General features: G+C 54.4%; 6 protein-coding genes across 6 annotated transcripts; 2 read left to right on the top strand and 4 right to left on the bottom strand.

The window, feature by feature from the left end:
• Positions 1–392: 392 nt before the first annotated feature.
• Positions 393–2,092, bottom strand: GMORB2_0447 (nonsense-mediated mRNA decay protein 3; the record flags this gene model as incomplete). Its single annotated transcript, XM_035462432.1, has 2 exons — positions 393–1,875; positions 2,028–2,092. The coding sequence occupies 2 exons, from the start codon at positions 2,090–2,092 to the stop codon at positions 393–395; spliced, it is 1,548 nt and encodes a 515-aa protein (XP_035325362.1).
• A 407-nt stretch (positions 2,093–2,499) lies between these two features.
• GMORB2_0446 (ESF2/ABP1 family protein) lies at positions 2,500–3,537 on the bottom strand (the record flags this gene model as incomplete). Its single annotated transcript, XM_035462431.1, has 1 exon — positions 2,500–3,537. One exon carries the CDS (start codon positions 3,535–3,537, stop codon positions 2,500–2,502), a length of 1,038 nt encoding a protein of 345 aa, XP_035325361.1.
• Positions 3,538–4,378: 841 nt separating this feature from the next.
• Positions 4,379–6,198, top strand: GMORB2_0445 (Acyl-CoA reductase or other NAD-dependent aldehyde dehydrogenase; the record flags this gene model as incomplete). The annotated part of the gene is made up of 3 exons (XM_035462430.1): positions 4,379–4,783; positions 4,967–5,869; positions 6,085–6,198. 3 exons carry the CDS (start codon positions 4,379–4,381, stop codon positions 6,196–6,198), a joined length of 1,422 nt encoding a protein of 473 aa, XP_035325360.1.
• A 1,188-nt stretch (positions 6,199–7,386) lies between these two features.
• On the top strand, positions 7,387–8,768 carry GMORB2_0444 (uncharacterized protein; the record flags this gene model as incomplete). The annotated part of the gene is made up of 3 exons (XM_035462429.1): positions 7,387–7,416; positions 8,460–8,518; positions 8,609–8,768. The coding sequence occupies 3 exons, from the start codon at positions 7,387–7,389 to the stop codon at positions 8,766–8,768; spliced, it is 249 nt and encodes an 82-aa protein (XP_035325359.1).
• A 536-nt stretch (positions 8,769–9,304) lies between these two features.
• On the bottom strand, positions 9,305–10,764 carry GMORB2_0443 (phosphomevalonate kinase; the record flags this gene model as incomplete). The annotated part of the gene is made up of 2 exons (XM_035462428.1): positions 9,305–10,379; positions 10,508–10,764. The coding sequence occupies 2 exons, from the start codon at positions 10,762–10,764 to the stop codon at positions 9,305–9,307; spliced, it is 1,332 nt and encodes a 443-aa protein (XP_035325358.1).
• Positions 10,765–11,776: 1,012 nt separating this feature from the next.
• Positions 11,777–15,223, bottom strand: GMORB2_0442 (PPR repeat; the record flags this gene model as incomplete). Its single annotated transcript, XM_035462427.1, has 1 exon — positions 11,777–15,223. One exon carries the CDS (start codon positions 15,221–15,223, stop codon positions 11,777–11,779), a length of 3,447 nt encoding a protein of 1,148 aa, XP_035325357.1.
• Positions 15,224–16,410: the final 1,187 nt, after the last annotated feature.

Here is a 16,410-nt window from a genome sequence, read left to right as displayed (position 1 = left end):
ACGACGACGACGACGACGATTTATTCGGAATCAAGAAGCGTAGGCTACGACGGGAGAAATCACGAGAACGGATACACAAGACTTCTACGATAGGAAACAAATCATCATCTGATTCCATGCCAACATTTCTATAAAGATGAGGGGGAAAAAAAAGAACCATAACCCATGTAACTAAATATGATAAGGAAAAAATGGAGAAGAAAGAAGTTCCGTGAAAATGCAACCAAAGAAAAAAATCATAAAATCATTCCATTCTCTTGTTTTTCTTTTTGAACAAACACCCGTTAAAGTTTTCCCCTTTTTTTTTTCTTCCAAATATCTGAAAAAAATTGCTTCACTCTTTTGACTGAGGTAGGTTGAGTAGGTGTGGGTGTGAAAAAAAAAAAAAAACACTATTGCGGCGCATCGGCGACGCGCAGCTCATCAAAGTCATCGAGGAGTTCCTCCATGTTGACGTGGGGAACTGCCTCGTCCTCCTCGTCGTCAGCGTCAGCCATGCTCATCTCCTCCTGCTCGCGCTGCTTCTTGTACAGGGCCATGGTGGCGCGGAGCTCCTCGTCCTCCTCAACGTCCTGGAGGAAGAGCTCGTACTCGCGGTCCATGCGGTCCTGGTCGGCCTTCTTGGGGAGCAGGTCGCCCTCCTCCTTGTCCATGCGCTTGAGCTTCCAGTTGCGGTGGCGGTTCTTGCGGCGGCGCGGGAAGTGCCTCTTGACGAGGACGACGTCGGGGATGGAGGATGAGTAGGTGTCGGACTGCTCGAGGGCCTCGAACTCGGCGTTGTTGAAGTTTGTGCCGCTGAGGAGGTAGCCCATGACCGGGTCACCGGGCTGCAGGAGGCCGGCCAAGTGGGTACGGACGAAATAGGTGGTGTCGTTGCTGCCCAGGTCCGAGGCCTTGGCGACGGTGGCCTCGCCTAGCTTCCACTTGCCGCGCTGCTGGCCGGTGAGCTCGACGTCCATGACGATGAACTCGACGAGTTCGGGGGCGTCGGTGAGCGAGGTGAAGGGGGCGCGCCAGTAGACGGCGGAGCTGATGTCGGCCGTCTGGAGGGTCTGGGGGTCCATGAGGCAGACCGACGTGCCGATGCGGTAGCAGAGCAGCAGCGGCGCGATGTTACCTGACTGCTTGGCCACCTTGATGGGCAGGGCGACCAGGTCGTCCTTGCAGACGGGAACGATCTCGGCCGAGTATGTGAACTTGTAGGAGCGCTTGGACGTGTGCGTGTCGAGCGAGATGAGCTCCTGCGACTGCTTGACCTTGATGGGCACCACCGAGTTGAGGAAGTCGAGGAACTTCTCGGCCTGGTTCTTGGCGCTGAAGAAGAAATCAACACCGTCCTTGGCCTCCTTGATGTTGAGCGTCTCACGGTGCGCCGCGTGCTTGAGGATCAGCTGCTCCAGGTACAGGAACGTGCGCTTGTGCAGCACCTTCTGCCGCACCTGCACCGACGCCTGCCAGTGCGCCGGCGTGTACGACTTGGCGCACTCGCGGCACTGCTGGGTGTGCACCACGAACACCACCTCGAAGCTCTGCTGCAGAAGCATTCCATCCTGCACCGAGTCCTGGATTGTGAGCTTGATCTTTATCCTGCGCGAGTGCGGCTCCGTCCAGATGAAGCTGGCGTCGATGATCCGCACTTTGTTCAGCCCCCTCAGCTTCTTGAGGCACAGTGCCAGCAGCTCCCTAGACTCCGGGAGAGCCGTAACCCACGTCGCCGGCGGAAGCAGCCATCGGTCGCAGTCTTTGCAGAAGTGGATTGTCGCCTCGCGCTGCACGCCCTTGGAAATGTCCACGGTCAGCTTGATGCAGTCGTAGCAGAGTGCACCGGCCGCCGTTGTTCCGTCAATGGGGGCACCGCAGTTGCAGCAGAGAATCCTGTTTTGGTCCAACCCATCTCATGTCAGTTCATGGGTTGTATAGTAAACACATAGAGACAAAATGGGTATTTATGTGTGTGTGCGTGTGTGGAAGGGGGGGGGGGGGGGGTAAAGAATAAAGAGGGGTCCTCTGGACTGTGTAAAACTCACGTTGCACCCGACTGCTGGGTAGCAGCCGTCATGGGCACGGGCGCATCGTCAATGTCCATGGACATTTTGACGGTCCAGATGTGTATTTCCCTTTTTCTCTTCTTCTTGCGTCTTTTGTTGAAAATGAACAACCAAAGAAAAAAGTTGATGGTTGATGGGTGACCAGGATGTGGTGATGACTGATGTAGAGTCAAAGACACAAGAAATTATTTTGCCCCGCCGCTTATCAAGCGAGACAAAAATCTTATCGGACGGGTCCCTTTATATGCTTTTTTTTTTTTTTCGCCCAGTCCCCCCCGTTCGGCTAAGAACTTGTATAATATGCATGTAACGGGATTTGTCTTTCGAACAATGCCACCCTTTTGGTAATATCATGATGTATGCTGGTGCTTGTAATCGTGATTGCAGTATCGGCAGTAATGATTATTTTTATTTTCCGAAAGATCTATAAAGACAAGATAAACTGAACAGGCTAGAAGATTTTACTCAGAATCCTAGTGACATGCTCCGGCCGTGCATCACCATCACGTCCCTTCTTTGCCAGAGGAATCTGCTTAAACGACCTGGTGAGTCCGGCAGCACCACCACTCGCAGACTTCCCACCGTCTGCGGCAGCCAGGACAGGCTCGGAGGCAGACGCAGGCGCAGGTCCATCCTGGTCCTCCGGCTTCCTCTTCTTGGCCCTGGCCTTGGCCTCCATGCCGTCCAGCATCTTGGCCTTCTCAATGTTCCTGACAAACTCCTTGTTCTCCTTGGAGGACTTGCTGATCTCAGCGCGCATGCGGCTGGTCCGCTCGGCGTTCTCGGCCGAGATCTGCTCGGTCAGGTTGTGCCACTTGAAGCCCCGGAGGTAGAGCAGGTTCCAGATGTCGTCGTGATAGTAGTTTCCCTTCTTGCCGCCGATGTTCTGGGCGTTGAGCAGCTCGCAGACGGCCTTGGCATCCTTCTTGCGCACGAATTCGACCCAGCCCTCGGTGTAGAGGCGCTTCTTGTTGCCGCCGGACCGCACGCGGCGCGCGTGCGATGTCGGGTCCTCGGGCGCTAGGAATATGCGGTTGATGCGGCCGAAGCGCTCGAGCAGGGACCGCAGCTTGACCGGCTTCATGAACGGCGGCACGCGCGACATGTACACAACCCCGGACTTCTTGATGGCCGACTCCGTCACCACCAAGTTTTTCCTCAGCGGGTTGCCGCCGCTCGTTATGTCCGGGAGGTCATCCGCGGCTGCCCGTCGCTCCTTGCTGGCTTTCGTCTTGCCCTTGGACGATGAGGGGTCATCCTCAGGTGTTCCGTCATTGTCGGCTTCGTCATCTTCGTCGTCGTCGTCGTCTTGCACTGGTCCGTCATGGCTGTCTGAGAGCCCGGCTTCGCTTCCTTCATCCGACTGGTCCACCTTGCGCCTCTTGGTGCTACGGCCACCCTTCTTCAGGTCGTCGTCGGAGTCGTAGTTCGGCACGTCATCTTCGCTGTCGGAAGCTTCAAGAAACTCGTTTCGCTTTTGGGGAGGCATGATGGCTGTGTGCGTGCGTGTGTGTACGTGTGTGTGTACGGTGTGGACGTCGATTCATCGATGCACGAAGTAAAACGGCCATGTTCTGTCCAGCCAGAGGGAAGGAAAGGAAAAGAAGGGAATAAAAAGTTGAGTCCTGCACCGATAAGCCGATAAGGCTGTAAACCATAATGGTACGGGGTTATGCAGCTATAGAGGAGATGGCTCTATGGTACATGTATATGTACGTCGCTACTCGTATTATCGCATGATGGTGGGGTCAGCCACCTACAGACTCAAGACATCTATATATATGGCTCTGTGGCTTGATATATGACGAAGCATGGGATTACCCTAGGCAGAATTCTGGGAGGAGCTTCTAGGAGGAACCCCGGGAGGATATACTACCCTATTGGGAAAAATTTCCACCTTTTTTTGGGAGGGGAAAGGGGGGTATATGACCATGATGATGCTATCTTTTTTCAGTAACGGCTAACATTACCGTTATCGGCTCTAGTAGAGCGTGGGAGGAAAAAAAAAGTTGCGAGTAAAGCGAGTTACGTCCGTAGCTCATAGTATTCCGGCGGGGCAATGGCATTGGCGGGCAAAGCAGATACGTGGGGCATTTCTGGTGATACGACTCGGACACACGACAAGTTATGGAGTATTAATAGACCATTCTATTATGTACTACTATCTCTTACCTCTACTACTGCTAGGCATATCATTCTAGTCGGTACTATTTCTCTACTACTACTACTACTACTACTGTTATATTTCTTTCCCCTCCTCCTCGCCCTCCTCCTCGTCCACCTACCCCTTCCCCGCCTCCATAAGCCGACACGGAGCAGGACGACCCAACATGTCTGTCGAAGTCATCAAGACCATCTCCCCCACGACCAACGAAGTCGTTGTGACTCGCAATGGTGTGACCGAGTCGGAGCTGGAGCAGATCCCCGAGACGGCCACCAAGGCCTTCCAGACGTACCGCATGACCCCTCTCTCGGAGAGGAAGGCCATCGTCAAGAAGTTTCTCGACATCCTGTCCAGCCACCAGGATGAGCTCGCCAAGGAGATTACGGAGCAGATCGGTCGACCCATCGCCTTTGGCGCCAAGGAGGTGGCCACGGCCGTCAAGCGAGGCGAGTACCTCCTCAAGATCAGCGACGAGGTGCTCAAGGATGTCGACGGCGAGCCCGAGAAGGGGTTCAAGCGTTTCATCCGTCGCGTGCCCGTCGGACCCGTGCTCATCATCTTTCCGTGGAATGTGAGTTTCTTCTTCTTCTTCTTCTTCTTCTTCTTTGTTCTCTCTCCCTCCCTCTCTCTCTCTCTCTCTTTTCTTCTTTCCCCTTCTTTTTCTTTTTACTCTTTACTTCTTCTTTCCTTGTTCATATGTCTTTCTTCTCTCGTGTCACCACCCGCAATACCACGCCAAGTCGACTCTGACCAGATTCTGCCTTACCAGTACCCCTACCTCACGCTGGTCAACTCTCTCGTTCCGGCTATCCTGGCGGGCAACAGCGTGATCCTGAAGCCGTCACCGCAGACGCCGACGGTGGCGGAGCACGTGACGCAGTACTTCGCCGAGGCGGGGATCCCGCAGGGCGTGGTGCAGTACTTTCACTGCGGGTCGCCGACCGTTCTCGAGACGATCGTGCGCAATCCCAAGATCGCGCTGATCTGCTTCACGGGGTCGGTGCCGGCGGGCCTGGCGGTGCAGAAGGCGGCGTCGGACCGGCTGGTGGGTGTGGGCCTCGAGCTGGGCGGCAAGGACCCGGCGTACGTGAGGTCGGACGTGGACCTGGCGTGGGCGGCGGACGAGATCGTCGACGGCGCCATCTTCAACTCGGGCCAGAGCTGCTGCTCCATCGAGAGGGTGTACGTCGACGGCAGCGTGCACGACGCCTTCGTGGCCGAGGTGCAGAAGGTGCTGTCGGGCTACAGGCTGGGCGACCCGTCGGACAGGTCGACGCACGTCGGGCCCGTCATCTCGGTGCGGTCCAAGGAGACGATCGAGTCTCACATCCGCGACGCGCTCGACAAGGGCGCCAAGGACAGCACCCCCGCCGACAACGAGACGTTCGCCAACCCGCCCGCGCGCGGCAACTTTGTCAAGCCCACGCTGCTCACCGGCGTGGACCACTCGATGCGCGTCATGACGGAGGAGACGTTCGGCCCCGTCGTGGCCGTCATGAAGGTCAACGGAGACGACGAGGCCGTCAGGGCCATGAACGACAGCGAGTTCGGCCTCACCGCCAGCATCTGGACCAAGGATACCGACAGGGCGTACGAGCTGGCCGAGCAGGTCGACGCCGGAACCGTCTTTGTCAACCGATGCGACTATCCCAGCCCGGTACGTTCTTCTTCTTCTTTCTTCTTCTCCGGTTTCCCCCCCTCTTCTTTCTCCTCTATCCTCCGTCTTCTTATTTTCCTGCCCTCTCACTGCCTCGAAGAGGGTGTCCAAGGTCAACGCGTTTACCGCTCGACGCGGTTCTGGTCTGCTATTGCTATTAATATATCGGGCGGAAGCTGACTGTTTTGGACTAAATTGTCCACTGTCTCACTCAGGATCTCGCGTGGATTGGCTACAAGAACTCGGGCAAGGGCCAGACGCTCGGACGGTACGGTTTCGATCAGTTTGTCAAGTCCAAGAGCTTCCACCTCAAGAATTATCCTAAATAAGGCTACCGATGGCAGTAGTCTGTAGATAAGTTCATGCTAGAATCGAGGGTGCCAACTCCAGAGAGAGGAAAGGGTGGGGGGCATTCAATCAGATGTACGTACCTGAGTAGATCTGTACTCGTGATGGATATCACATGTTGTGGAGGAAACAAGGAGGCGGGGCAGGAAGAAGAAGAGAAGAGAGGGAGAAGAGGAAGGAGAGGAGAAAGGAAGACAGATTGAAATTTCCTTTCCGTGGCACATCTGGCCGTGTTCCACTATTCAAACCTGCCTGCTTGCTTGTCTGTCTTTCTGCCTGCCTGCCTGTCTGGTGAGGTTCTATCGAATAGGTCAACTGAGACTACTGATCGGCGCCCTGTGGATGGCTGATTGAAGATGTCGTGAGGGCGAGTACGGAGTGAATGGTGGTGAGTATCCTTCATACCAACAAGTAACGACGGGAGATTGTAGCAGTAGAGAGAGAGGGGGAGAGAGAGAGAGAGAGAGTATGATGGGGTACCTACATAGAGTACCGACACTTTCTGTAGTGGAAATACCCTCTCTCCCTCTCCCTGCATCTAGACCCGGGGGAGGTTTTGCCACAGCAAGGCGTGAATGCTACGAACCGCGCGTGAAAGGGGGCATCGGATAGATGATGGGGGGAGAGGGCCATCCATGATTGACATGAGATAATTAATATGTGCCACTTCACTGCAGCTACCTGTACTGAACTCGGACACTATTTATTGCCGTCAGCATTTCTTCACGGATCCTGTCTCGTACGATAAAACAAGACAAGACACCAGACCCGAAAGGCACAGACAACACACACTTTCTCTCGTGTTGTCTCTGATGCAAGGGAGAAGAGACAGACCGGGGGGGGGGGAAGGGACCAAAGCTTTGTAGGTTCAACTATCAACTATGGCTAGTAATAAAAAAGAAACAATAAGAAGTAAATAAGTAAATAATAATAGTAGTAATAGTTCTAAGAGTATTAGTATTCATACATCCATTCAGGTACTGACAAGAAAGAGCGATGATGGAAAATGGAGGGGAAAAAAAGGAAAGAGAAACTATTGTTCCCCATCATCCCTTCCTCTCCTCTCCTTCTCCTCCTCCTCCTCCTCCTCCTCCTCCTCCTCCTCCTCCTCCCCCTCCTCTTCTTCTTCTCCTTCTTCTTCTTTCCTTTTTTCTCCCCTCCCGTATGGAATGCAAAAACTCTTTCTATCTGCATTCCATGTAAACCCTGCCTGTCCCCACCGAAGAAAACGGCCGATATTACAACATTCCTTACCTTTTTTTCCCTTCTCTTTGCTTCCTTTGGGCCACCGACCCTCACCGAATCCGGTCAAGCATTTTCCTTCTCTCCTCTTCTCGCCCTTGCTGAGTGGGAAGGATTAAGGATTCCGGTCCCATGATAATAAAAGAGAGAGAGAGAGAACCCTTTTTCTGTTTGCACCTGGCTTGACTAGTTTCAATCATCATTCTCCTTCCTCCCACAGCCACTCCTTTTATACACAGACCAGTATTACGCCGTTTCACTCTTTACGCGTGCGATCAGCAACAACAGCATATTCAGCATATTCACTCTCACACAAACATAACACACACTCTTACACGCACACGCACACACACATTCCCTCTCCCTCTCTCTCTCTCTCTCTCTCTCTCCAGTTTGATTTGATCTGGAGCAAACGGAATGTTTACGAAACAACAATTTGTTTGAAAACGGTTTCGTTCATCCAAGGACCTCGTCATTATATATATATATACATCCTGCCTCTCTTTCCATGCTCTTGCCCCCCCTCCTCCTCCCCCATCATCGACATTGACAACATCAACAACAACACTCGACTCTCTACCGACAAAATAGAACTTGTAGATCAATTTTCTTTTTTTTCTGCTCTTCTTATATCACCTTCATCTTACCCTCCCCCATTTGCTCTCGAATCGAACTCGAACCGGACCCTTTTTGAATAGATCATCCGTGAGGAAAACATCGACAACATCGACAACAACGACATCTGGAAAAAAAAATGTCGTCCAAGTACAACGTCAAGATGCTGTGCTCCCGTGTGCAGACCATCCTTCTCCGTCGTCGCAAGCAGCAAAAGATTTCTTCTCTAGAGATTGTACGTCTCTTTCCACCCTCTCCTGTTTGACAAACAACCCCCCCCCCCCTCTTTCCCCTTTCCCCTTTCCGTACTACAAAACACCTCCCCTCTTTGTGTGTGTGTGGTCATCCTACTTTCATAATCATCAAGAGCTGACATTGTCCTCAGTCCGCCCCCTTCAACCTCACTCGCGAACCAGTCATCCTCCCTGGAATCTCAGAAGACGAGTCAGTATAATCCATTCATCACCGTCATGGACCCAAGAAGAAAAAAAAAGACGAAAGAAAAGAAGCAGAGACTGACTTGATCCTCAACAGACTCTGTATCCTTCGCGAAAAGGCTGCTGCTAGCTGCATCGGCGTCGTCGAGACAATGGTCCCTCGATCCCCATCGTTCGCTTCCTTCACCACCGCCACGACTGGTGCCCCCCCGACGTCGACAGTCTTTTCAACCAGAGCCGTTTCGGCCGCTTATTAGATGGTCCCGTCTATCTCTTCCTGAACTCTCTTACCCTTCTTTCGAAGTACCGAATCTCTCTGAGTGTCAACTCTCCATCTGAGTCTCTACCCCCATAGGAGAGAACGGGATACGTCTACTCAACATGGAAGAATTGAGAATTGGCTGGGCTTCTTCTCTCTTCTTCTCTTTCCAACAACGACTTTTTTTTTTTTGTTCCATCACTTTCAGACCCCCCCCGTTATACATGACCCAAATATTTTCCTTCTTCCCTCTCCTGTCGTTCCTTTGATTCCGCGCACACACACACACACACACACACACATACGCTACAGTACAATATACCCCAACTTAATAGCTCTTCCATAAAACACGCCACCAGAAAAAAAAAGGCAGCGCTTTGATCTTTATTGTTTTCACCAGATAGCCACGCTCACCTTATTCCTCTTTTGTTTTTCTTTTGATTAAAGAATAAGAGAGAGAGAAACTCAATCTACTAGACATGTCAAATCTATCATGTAAAGTTAAACAGGAAAAAAAAGATAAAAAAAAATAAATCACAGCCATCCGGCATAAACATCCAGTTCCTCCTTCCTCACACCCTCCACCTCACCTTTGACCTTGAGAAGCTTGACCTTGGAATCATCATGATCACGCGACCATCCATCCAGGAAGTCGTCGACACGCTTCTTCGTCGCCTCATCATCTCTCATCAGCAGAGCCAGGGCGTCATACCCCCCGGCGCCGGGGACCACCCCGCCGTACACGCCGTCCACCCCGCCCAGGGCATCGAGCAGCCTCGTCTGGCTCTCCGGCTCGATGGGCACGCCGCTCCGGGCGCCCATGTCGCGGACCAGCCTCCGAACAGCCTCCAGCTTCTGGGAGAGCACCCCGGCCACCTGCTCCTCGCCCCTGTCTCCGCCATCGCGCAGGGCGGCGGCGAGGTCCTCGTTGCGGGTCTGCAGTTCACCCCACAGCCTGGCCGAGGCGTCGGGTTCGTGACCCCTCCACGTGAGGACCTTCTTCACCATGCCGACCGTCTGGCTGCCGCAGTCGACGTCGCACATGCGCAGGACCACACCCGGTGGCAGCCGCACGTCCCCACCCGCCACTTCGACGTCCCAGACGTCGCCGGCCGCGTCGTCCACCACGGCCGCCAGCCTCTCCGCGAAGCCGGGGCTGCCGGCCTCGGGCACCGCCGACAGCACGTCCGGCGAGAACCGCCTGTACAGGCAGGACCCGTACACGGCCGCCGCGACGTCGAACCCCGACCCCACCTTGCCCTGGGCCGCGCAGTGCGCCGCCTGCGCGAGGTTGTGCAGCGTGCGGCGGCCCCGGTCCGTATCCAGGTCCAAGGTCAGGTAGTAGGACAGCAGGGACGCCGTCAGGGACGTCACCAGCGCCGCCGACGATCCCAGCCCCGTCTTGTGCGCGCCGCTGAGGGGGACGCCAAAGCTGACGAAGCGCTCACCCTTGGACGTCGTGGCGGTCCCGGGATTGGAGTAGTAGTCGTCGTCTGCGAGGATGGTCACCTTGGCTGGGGACATGTCCTTCTTGCCGACGTGGTGGATGTAGCTGAGGGCGTAGGACAGAGTGGTCTCTACAAATGGGTTGGCTTTGAGTTCAGGACCGCTATTGAAAGCGTCAGCCATTCTTTTCCTTCTCTCCCTATCTCCCTCTCTCTTCAATCTTGCCACGTTTCTGTTCCTTTGCCCCGTGAAGATGTGAAGGAAGAAAAGAAAAAAAAAGGTAGAACCTACACCTGAAGCTGTGTAACCTTGACACCATCCGTCGAAGCCCGATAGCCATACCGCCACTGCGCATCCACAAACTGCGGGCTCTCGACGACAATCTCGTTCAGCTCCACGCCCTCGATCGTGGGAATGTGCGACGTGACCACGTTGATCCGAGCGCTCAGCCCGAATACAAGGCCGGTGTGCTTCCTGTCTAGGACGAGGTAGCCTCCTGCCAGGAGGACTTTGCCCGGGGCGGATGTTGCGACTGTGCTGGGGGGCATTTCGATGTTCTGTCAGCGGGGCCTTATTTTTTTTTCTTGTCTAGCAGATGCCAAAATAATACTCGAAAAGGTACACAGGATGTCTCGTTCTTCTGCAATGAGTGTGCATCGTATGAATGAATCTCAGGGCATCATCGTATGAGGAGCAAAAAGCTAGTGGGGGGTTAGAGTCCACACTGGACGCGGGGCATACAGTGCTATTGGACAGTAAACTATAGTATATGGCACAGTACATATACCAGCACACATGCACAGATTAGCTTGGCCATCTTATGGCGTACAACTTCTCGCCGAAAACCTCACTTTTGGAGGTACCAAAGTGCAGCATCCAACAATATTCAAGTAGTAAGCATTTATATAAGCAGCATGAATCCGCCATTGAACCAGTTCCTCATGATTACCCCCCACCAAGTTGAACTCATTTCACGCGGAACATGAGATGCAGTACTGCTCTTTCAGTTTTTTTTTCTTTTTTTGTCATCTTGGCTTCTTTTCTTCGCCGAGGGGAGATTTTTGTAATCTACAATAATACTCCGAGGCCAACTGCAAAAAACAAGTCTGACAGATAACAAAAACATCCCATATCTCTTGACATCATGAGCCCAATCGCCCTCAAATAACTCTTTCATGAACTCTTGAGACACATTAAATGTTCAAAAAACAAGAATGTTCGAACATCAGAAAAGAAAAAGGAAACCCACAGGAAAGAAAAAAAAGACTAATATATATAGATATATATAGATATATATATATATATATATCCAAACGCCGTGCCGATGCAATGCGTAAAAAAACCACTTGAGCCATTTTTTTGTTCTTTCAAGAAAAGCCCTGCTTCACCTTAACCCTTTTTTTGTAAAAACCATTTTTTGTTGTGGAGGAAGAGCTTTTCAAAAGAAAACCCAGGGGTATCAAAATCAGACAGGACATAGGAAATGGACATGGGAAAGACAGATAGGAAAGAGGAGAAAGAAAAAAAAGGAAACAGGATCAAAGGAGACATGCCCCAGACCTAAGCAGTGGCATCCTGACCGAGGAGTTCGAGAACTTTGTTCACAACGGCGCTGGGGTATCCCCTCGAAAGCATCTCGCCGACAACACGCTTGGCATCATCGCGCTGGCCGACAGCCAGGTATGCACGAGTCATGGCCTCGTACGTGCTCGGCTCACGGCTCTCGCGGCTGACGCTGTCGTAGATGGCCTGGGCCTTCTCAATCTTCTTGTCGGCCGTCCAGCCGTGGATGAGCGTGTTGGCTATGTAGGCCGTCATGGGGATACCGCGGGCGCGCATGTCCGCTAGGAGACCCTCGGACTCAGACACGCGGTGGTTGGCAACCATGGCCTCGAAGAGGGCCTGGAACAGGCTGGCGTTGAGAGGGACACCCGCCGCTTCGGCGTCGCCGCGAGCGACAGAGTCGAAGACGGAGCGGGCACCGTCAACGTCGTGGAGGACGCAGCCGCGGGCGTGTATGAGCGAGGCATAGTGAACAGGCTCCGTGTGCTGACCAGAGGCGCGGATGGCTGCGAGGACGGCCTCGGCCGCCTCCATGTCCACAGGCTCGAGCGAGGCGTGCGTGTCAACCAGAAGCTTGTACGTGTGAGCCGTGGGGGCGATGCCGCGGGCCTTCATGCGCTCGTAGTAGGCGAGCACCTTGGCCTTGTTGCGCTTCGTTGTCAAGAAGAACTGCATCATGCTGTTGTAGGGAGCGGGGCGTGCCTTGTAGTTGGGCATCGACTCCATCTCGTCAAACAACTCCTCGGCAGACTTCTCGTCGCTGACGCGGCAGAGGGCGTTGACCACAGTACCATACGTGACCGACGTGGGCTTGATTCCCAGAGCCCTCATCTCCGAAAAGTAGAAGAGGCAGTCATCGATACGGCGGGCCTTACCCAGCTTGCCGATGAGAGCATTGTAGAGGAACGAGCTGGGCTCGACACCTTCAGCCTGCGCGCGGTGGAAGATGCGCACGGCCTCGGTGGCCTCGTCGAATGTCTTGGTCGACTCCTTGAGCGTCGTGATGTACAGACCAAAAGTGTTGGCAGAAGGGGCGGAGCCCATGTCCAGCAGCTCCTGGTGGTATTGCTCAGCACGGCCACGGTTGCCCACGCTGAGGCAGGCACCGACCATGGCGTCCAGGATAGAGGACCACCCGTAGCGGACAACAGCGTACTGGGGCATCAGGGGCACGTCGGAGCGAGCCATGGAGAGGATCTCCTGGCACTGTTCCATCTTGCCCTCGCGAGCGGCGGCCGAGATGAGCTTGGCGTAGGTGATGTAGCGCGGGTGCCTTCCAGCACGGCGCATGTTCCTCAAGCGGTTCATGGCATCACCGAGGCGAGGGCCCTTGCGTCCGTGACTGCCCTCGATGTCGTCGGCGATGAGCGATGATCCTTTGAAGTCGGTGCTGTGGGCATAAGGGTCGAAGCTGTCCTCGAAGCTGGCAGTGGTAGGGGTCGACAAGAAGGGTGAGGACGTCATAGACTGCTGGGGCTGCGTCGAAACAGGCGAGGTAAGCTCGCGGGGGTCCGCGATGGCGCGGGCAGCCATGTACTCGGCGATGAACTCGACACCCTCTTCAACCTCCTCGGCAAGCTCGGGCCGTGAGGCACGGATCTTCTGGAACATGACCTCAGACTGGGCAAGACCCTCAGCCACCTGGCCCGAACCGATCAGGGCAACGGCGTACATTGTGGTGGGCTCAATCATGGCAGCATCGACGGGCGTCTCGGGTGCGGAGAGAACGTGCCAGAACTTGGCGGCGGACGCGACGTCTCCCTGGCGGACGCTCATGGCCAGCATGGCGATCGAGGCCGACGTCGCGTCCAACCCGGAGGGGATGTGGGCGTAGGCCTTGTGGGCAGTCTCGACATCACCATTGTCGGCAGCAGCCGTGGCAATCTCGTTCATGGAGGCGCCCCTGGCAGTGACAGACTGAGCCCAGTAGAAAGCCTCTTGGTAGATGCCGCGGGTCAGGAAGCCCTTGACGAAGCCGGCGCTGACTAGGGCATCCTTGATGTCGATGGCACGGACACCATACTCACCGACAATCTTCTGGAAGAACTTCATGGCACCCTCAATCTTGTCGGAGATGACATAGGCGTTGATGACCGAAGCGTACACCTGGGCGTCCAGGCGGTCGTGCAGGGTCGTCTTGCCCATGTCGTCAGCGATGGCAAGGGCGCGGTACTCGTTGTAGCACTCGACAGCGCTGACGAGGTCGCCCGAGCTGGCGAAGGCGGAGATCATGGCGGGGAAGACGGCCGCGAAGGGAGCCGTCTTGGCCAGTTCCATGTGCTCAAAGAGACGGAGCATGTCGGAAATGCGACCAGCCTGGGCGCAGGCGCAGATGAGCTGATGGTACGTCTCAGCCGTGTAGAGGGCCATGTCGGCGTCGATGGAGCTGTCAAACAGCTTCATGGCGAGGTCGAGGCGGTCGTCCTCTGAGAGGATGGCATACTCAAACTCGTGCGAGGCGAGCATGAACTTGCCGGGCTCGTCCATGCCACCGAAGCGGGCCAGCTTCTCCTTGAGTCCCGACATCAAGCTTGAGACTTCGAGAGAGCGCGAAGCCAGCAGACCGACAAGTATATTGTATGTGTCGGCATCGGGGGATACGCGCCTGCGGACCATGTCAGTGTAGACGTCGAGGGCCTTGGAGACGACCTCGCTCTTCTGACTGGGGATGTGGATGGCGGCGACGAGCAGGGCATTGTAGGAGCCGGCGATGGGCTTGACACCGGTGGCCAGCATGGCCTCGAAGACGGCGGGAATCTCGGCATAGCGTCCAGCGGCGGACAGTTTGTCAAGGTGGTCGGCGTAGGACTGGGACTGGGGGTCGACCGGGGGCGTGGCAGAGCGGCCCAGGGAGCCTGGTGTAGCCGTCCTCGGGCGGAGCACGGGCTCGTCGATTCCTTCCTCCTCGGCTTGCCTTCGGAGCTCTACCTCTTTTTCCAATGCGGCGTCGATGTGAGCGAGGGCTGCCTGCTCCTCAGGTGTCATGGGACGTGAGGGGGCAACCTCGTCGGAGGCCTTCTCAGCACCTGCGGCCAGCTCCTCCTGATTCGTCAGGACTGTGGAGGAGCTGGGCTTCCATTCTAGACGCTTGGGGAACTCATATTGAGTCCACTCATTGTCGAGCTCCTCGCCGGCCGACTCCTTGCTCTTGAGAGCCTCGAAGTAGCCGTCTAAACCTCCATGGCTGTAAGTCTGCTTGGGGTCGGCAAAGGCCGCCGAAGAAGACTTATCGGTGTGGAAGGCGGATGTGAGCTGGAGAGCCGAAAGGCGGCTAAGACGGTTGGTATGGCGACGCCCGAATACTGGGCGGTTCTGAGAGTTGAGGAGGTGAGGATGTGTGGCGGCTACGACGGATTGGGCGTAACCGTGTGCTGTGGCGGATTTGACGAATGTCGATCCTTGACGGATGAAGTTCGCGTATAGCGACGAGTATATGGTGGGCATTTAGAATGCGACTGTGGGGGAGTAGAGGAGCTGGTGCTGTGAGTAATGTAAGCTTTGGTCGTACTCGAGAGAGCATATGAAAGAGAGGGAAAGAGGGAAAAAAAGGTGAAGAAGAATGACAGAGGGAAGAGGCGGTGTTCTTACATTAAGAGGAGGGACAAGAGTCGAATGCAGGTTCATTTGACAGCGTAGCCACCGAACGAACGCGCAAGGCCAGGGTGTAAAGCGAAATAATTAAAAATATTTTTTTTCTAAACGGTAAGGAAAAATGATAGAAGGTAAGAAGCAAGTTGGCGGTCAGTGAAAAAAAAAGGAAAATAAAAATGGAGGTGTAGCTGCCCAATAATAAATGCTTCAAAATGCAAAGGAAAGAAAGGGAAGGAAGGGAAGAAAGGGAACACTGAAATAAAACAAGGCAATAAAAACTTGTGATGTTTTTGTTGTTAGTCGTGTATATAATGTTTAGAAATCTTCACTTTCATGGGATAGACAGAAAGAGGGAAGCAGGCGAAGGAGGGAGGGGCGGGCAGGTATTTGGGGCCTGAGGATGGGGGACTGGGACGGAATGGGAGTCAGAACGGAGACATCCAGAATGGGCCTCTTGGGATTCATACAATGGAAGAAGCCAGCTGAGAGCTTCAGAAGTCCAAGTCCGAGCAAAGCCTCCTTACAGAGTCCGTGGAGTTAACGAGGGTACAAGCCACATGAGGTCACTGTCCATACATGACAGAGTGTGTAGGTACAAGCCACAGTTCCCTCTGTGTGTACTCCCCTCCCCCCCCCCCCTTACAGAGCGCGCGGGACTGCAATGCTTGGCCCGAGTGCTAGGAGTCCACTAAATAGGAGGCTGCAGGTTATTACGGACCACCACAGGCTGCTTCTTTCAATAACGGGTCGCCGATCCACTCCCCCCACCCGCAAAAAAAAAAAAAAAGAAGAAAAAATGTGCCCGAGTCTTGGTCGTAACTCTGCATGGGGGCGCGGGACTTCATAGACTCCAGCGGCCTTTTACGGTGTGGCAGTGAACACAATGGCGCTCGACGGCGCTCGATGAGATGAAGTTAACAAGATCCCGGTCGCTCATTGTTCTTTTCCCTTCTTCTCCTTCTAAGCGCATGATGGGTAATTTCACAAGTACCCGTGCAATACGAGTATAACAAAGTACAAATATCATTACTACCAATTAT

This window comes from Geosmithia morbida (assembly GCF_012550715.1).
Source record: "Geosmithia morbida isolate 1262 chromosome Unknown scaffold_0, whole genome shotgun sequence".
Classification (NCBI taxonomy): domain Eukaryota; kingdom Fungi; phylum Ascomycota; class Sordariomycetes; order Hypocreales; family Bionectriaceae; genus Geosmithia; species Geosmithia morbida.
The sequence above is the reverse complement of the archived record's forward strand: the minus strand, read 5'-3'. Positions and strand labels throughout refer to the sequence as shown.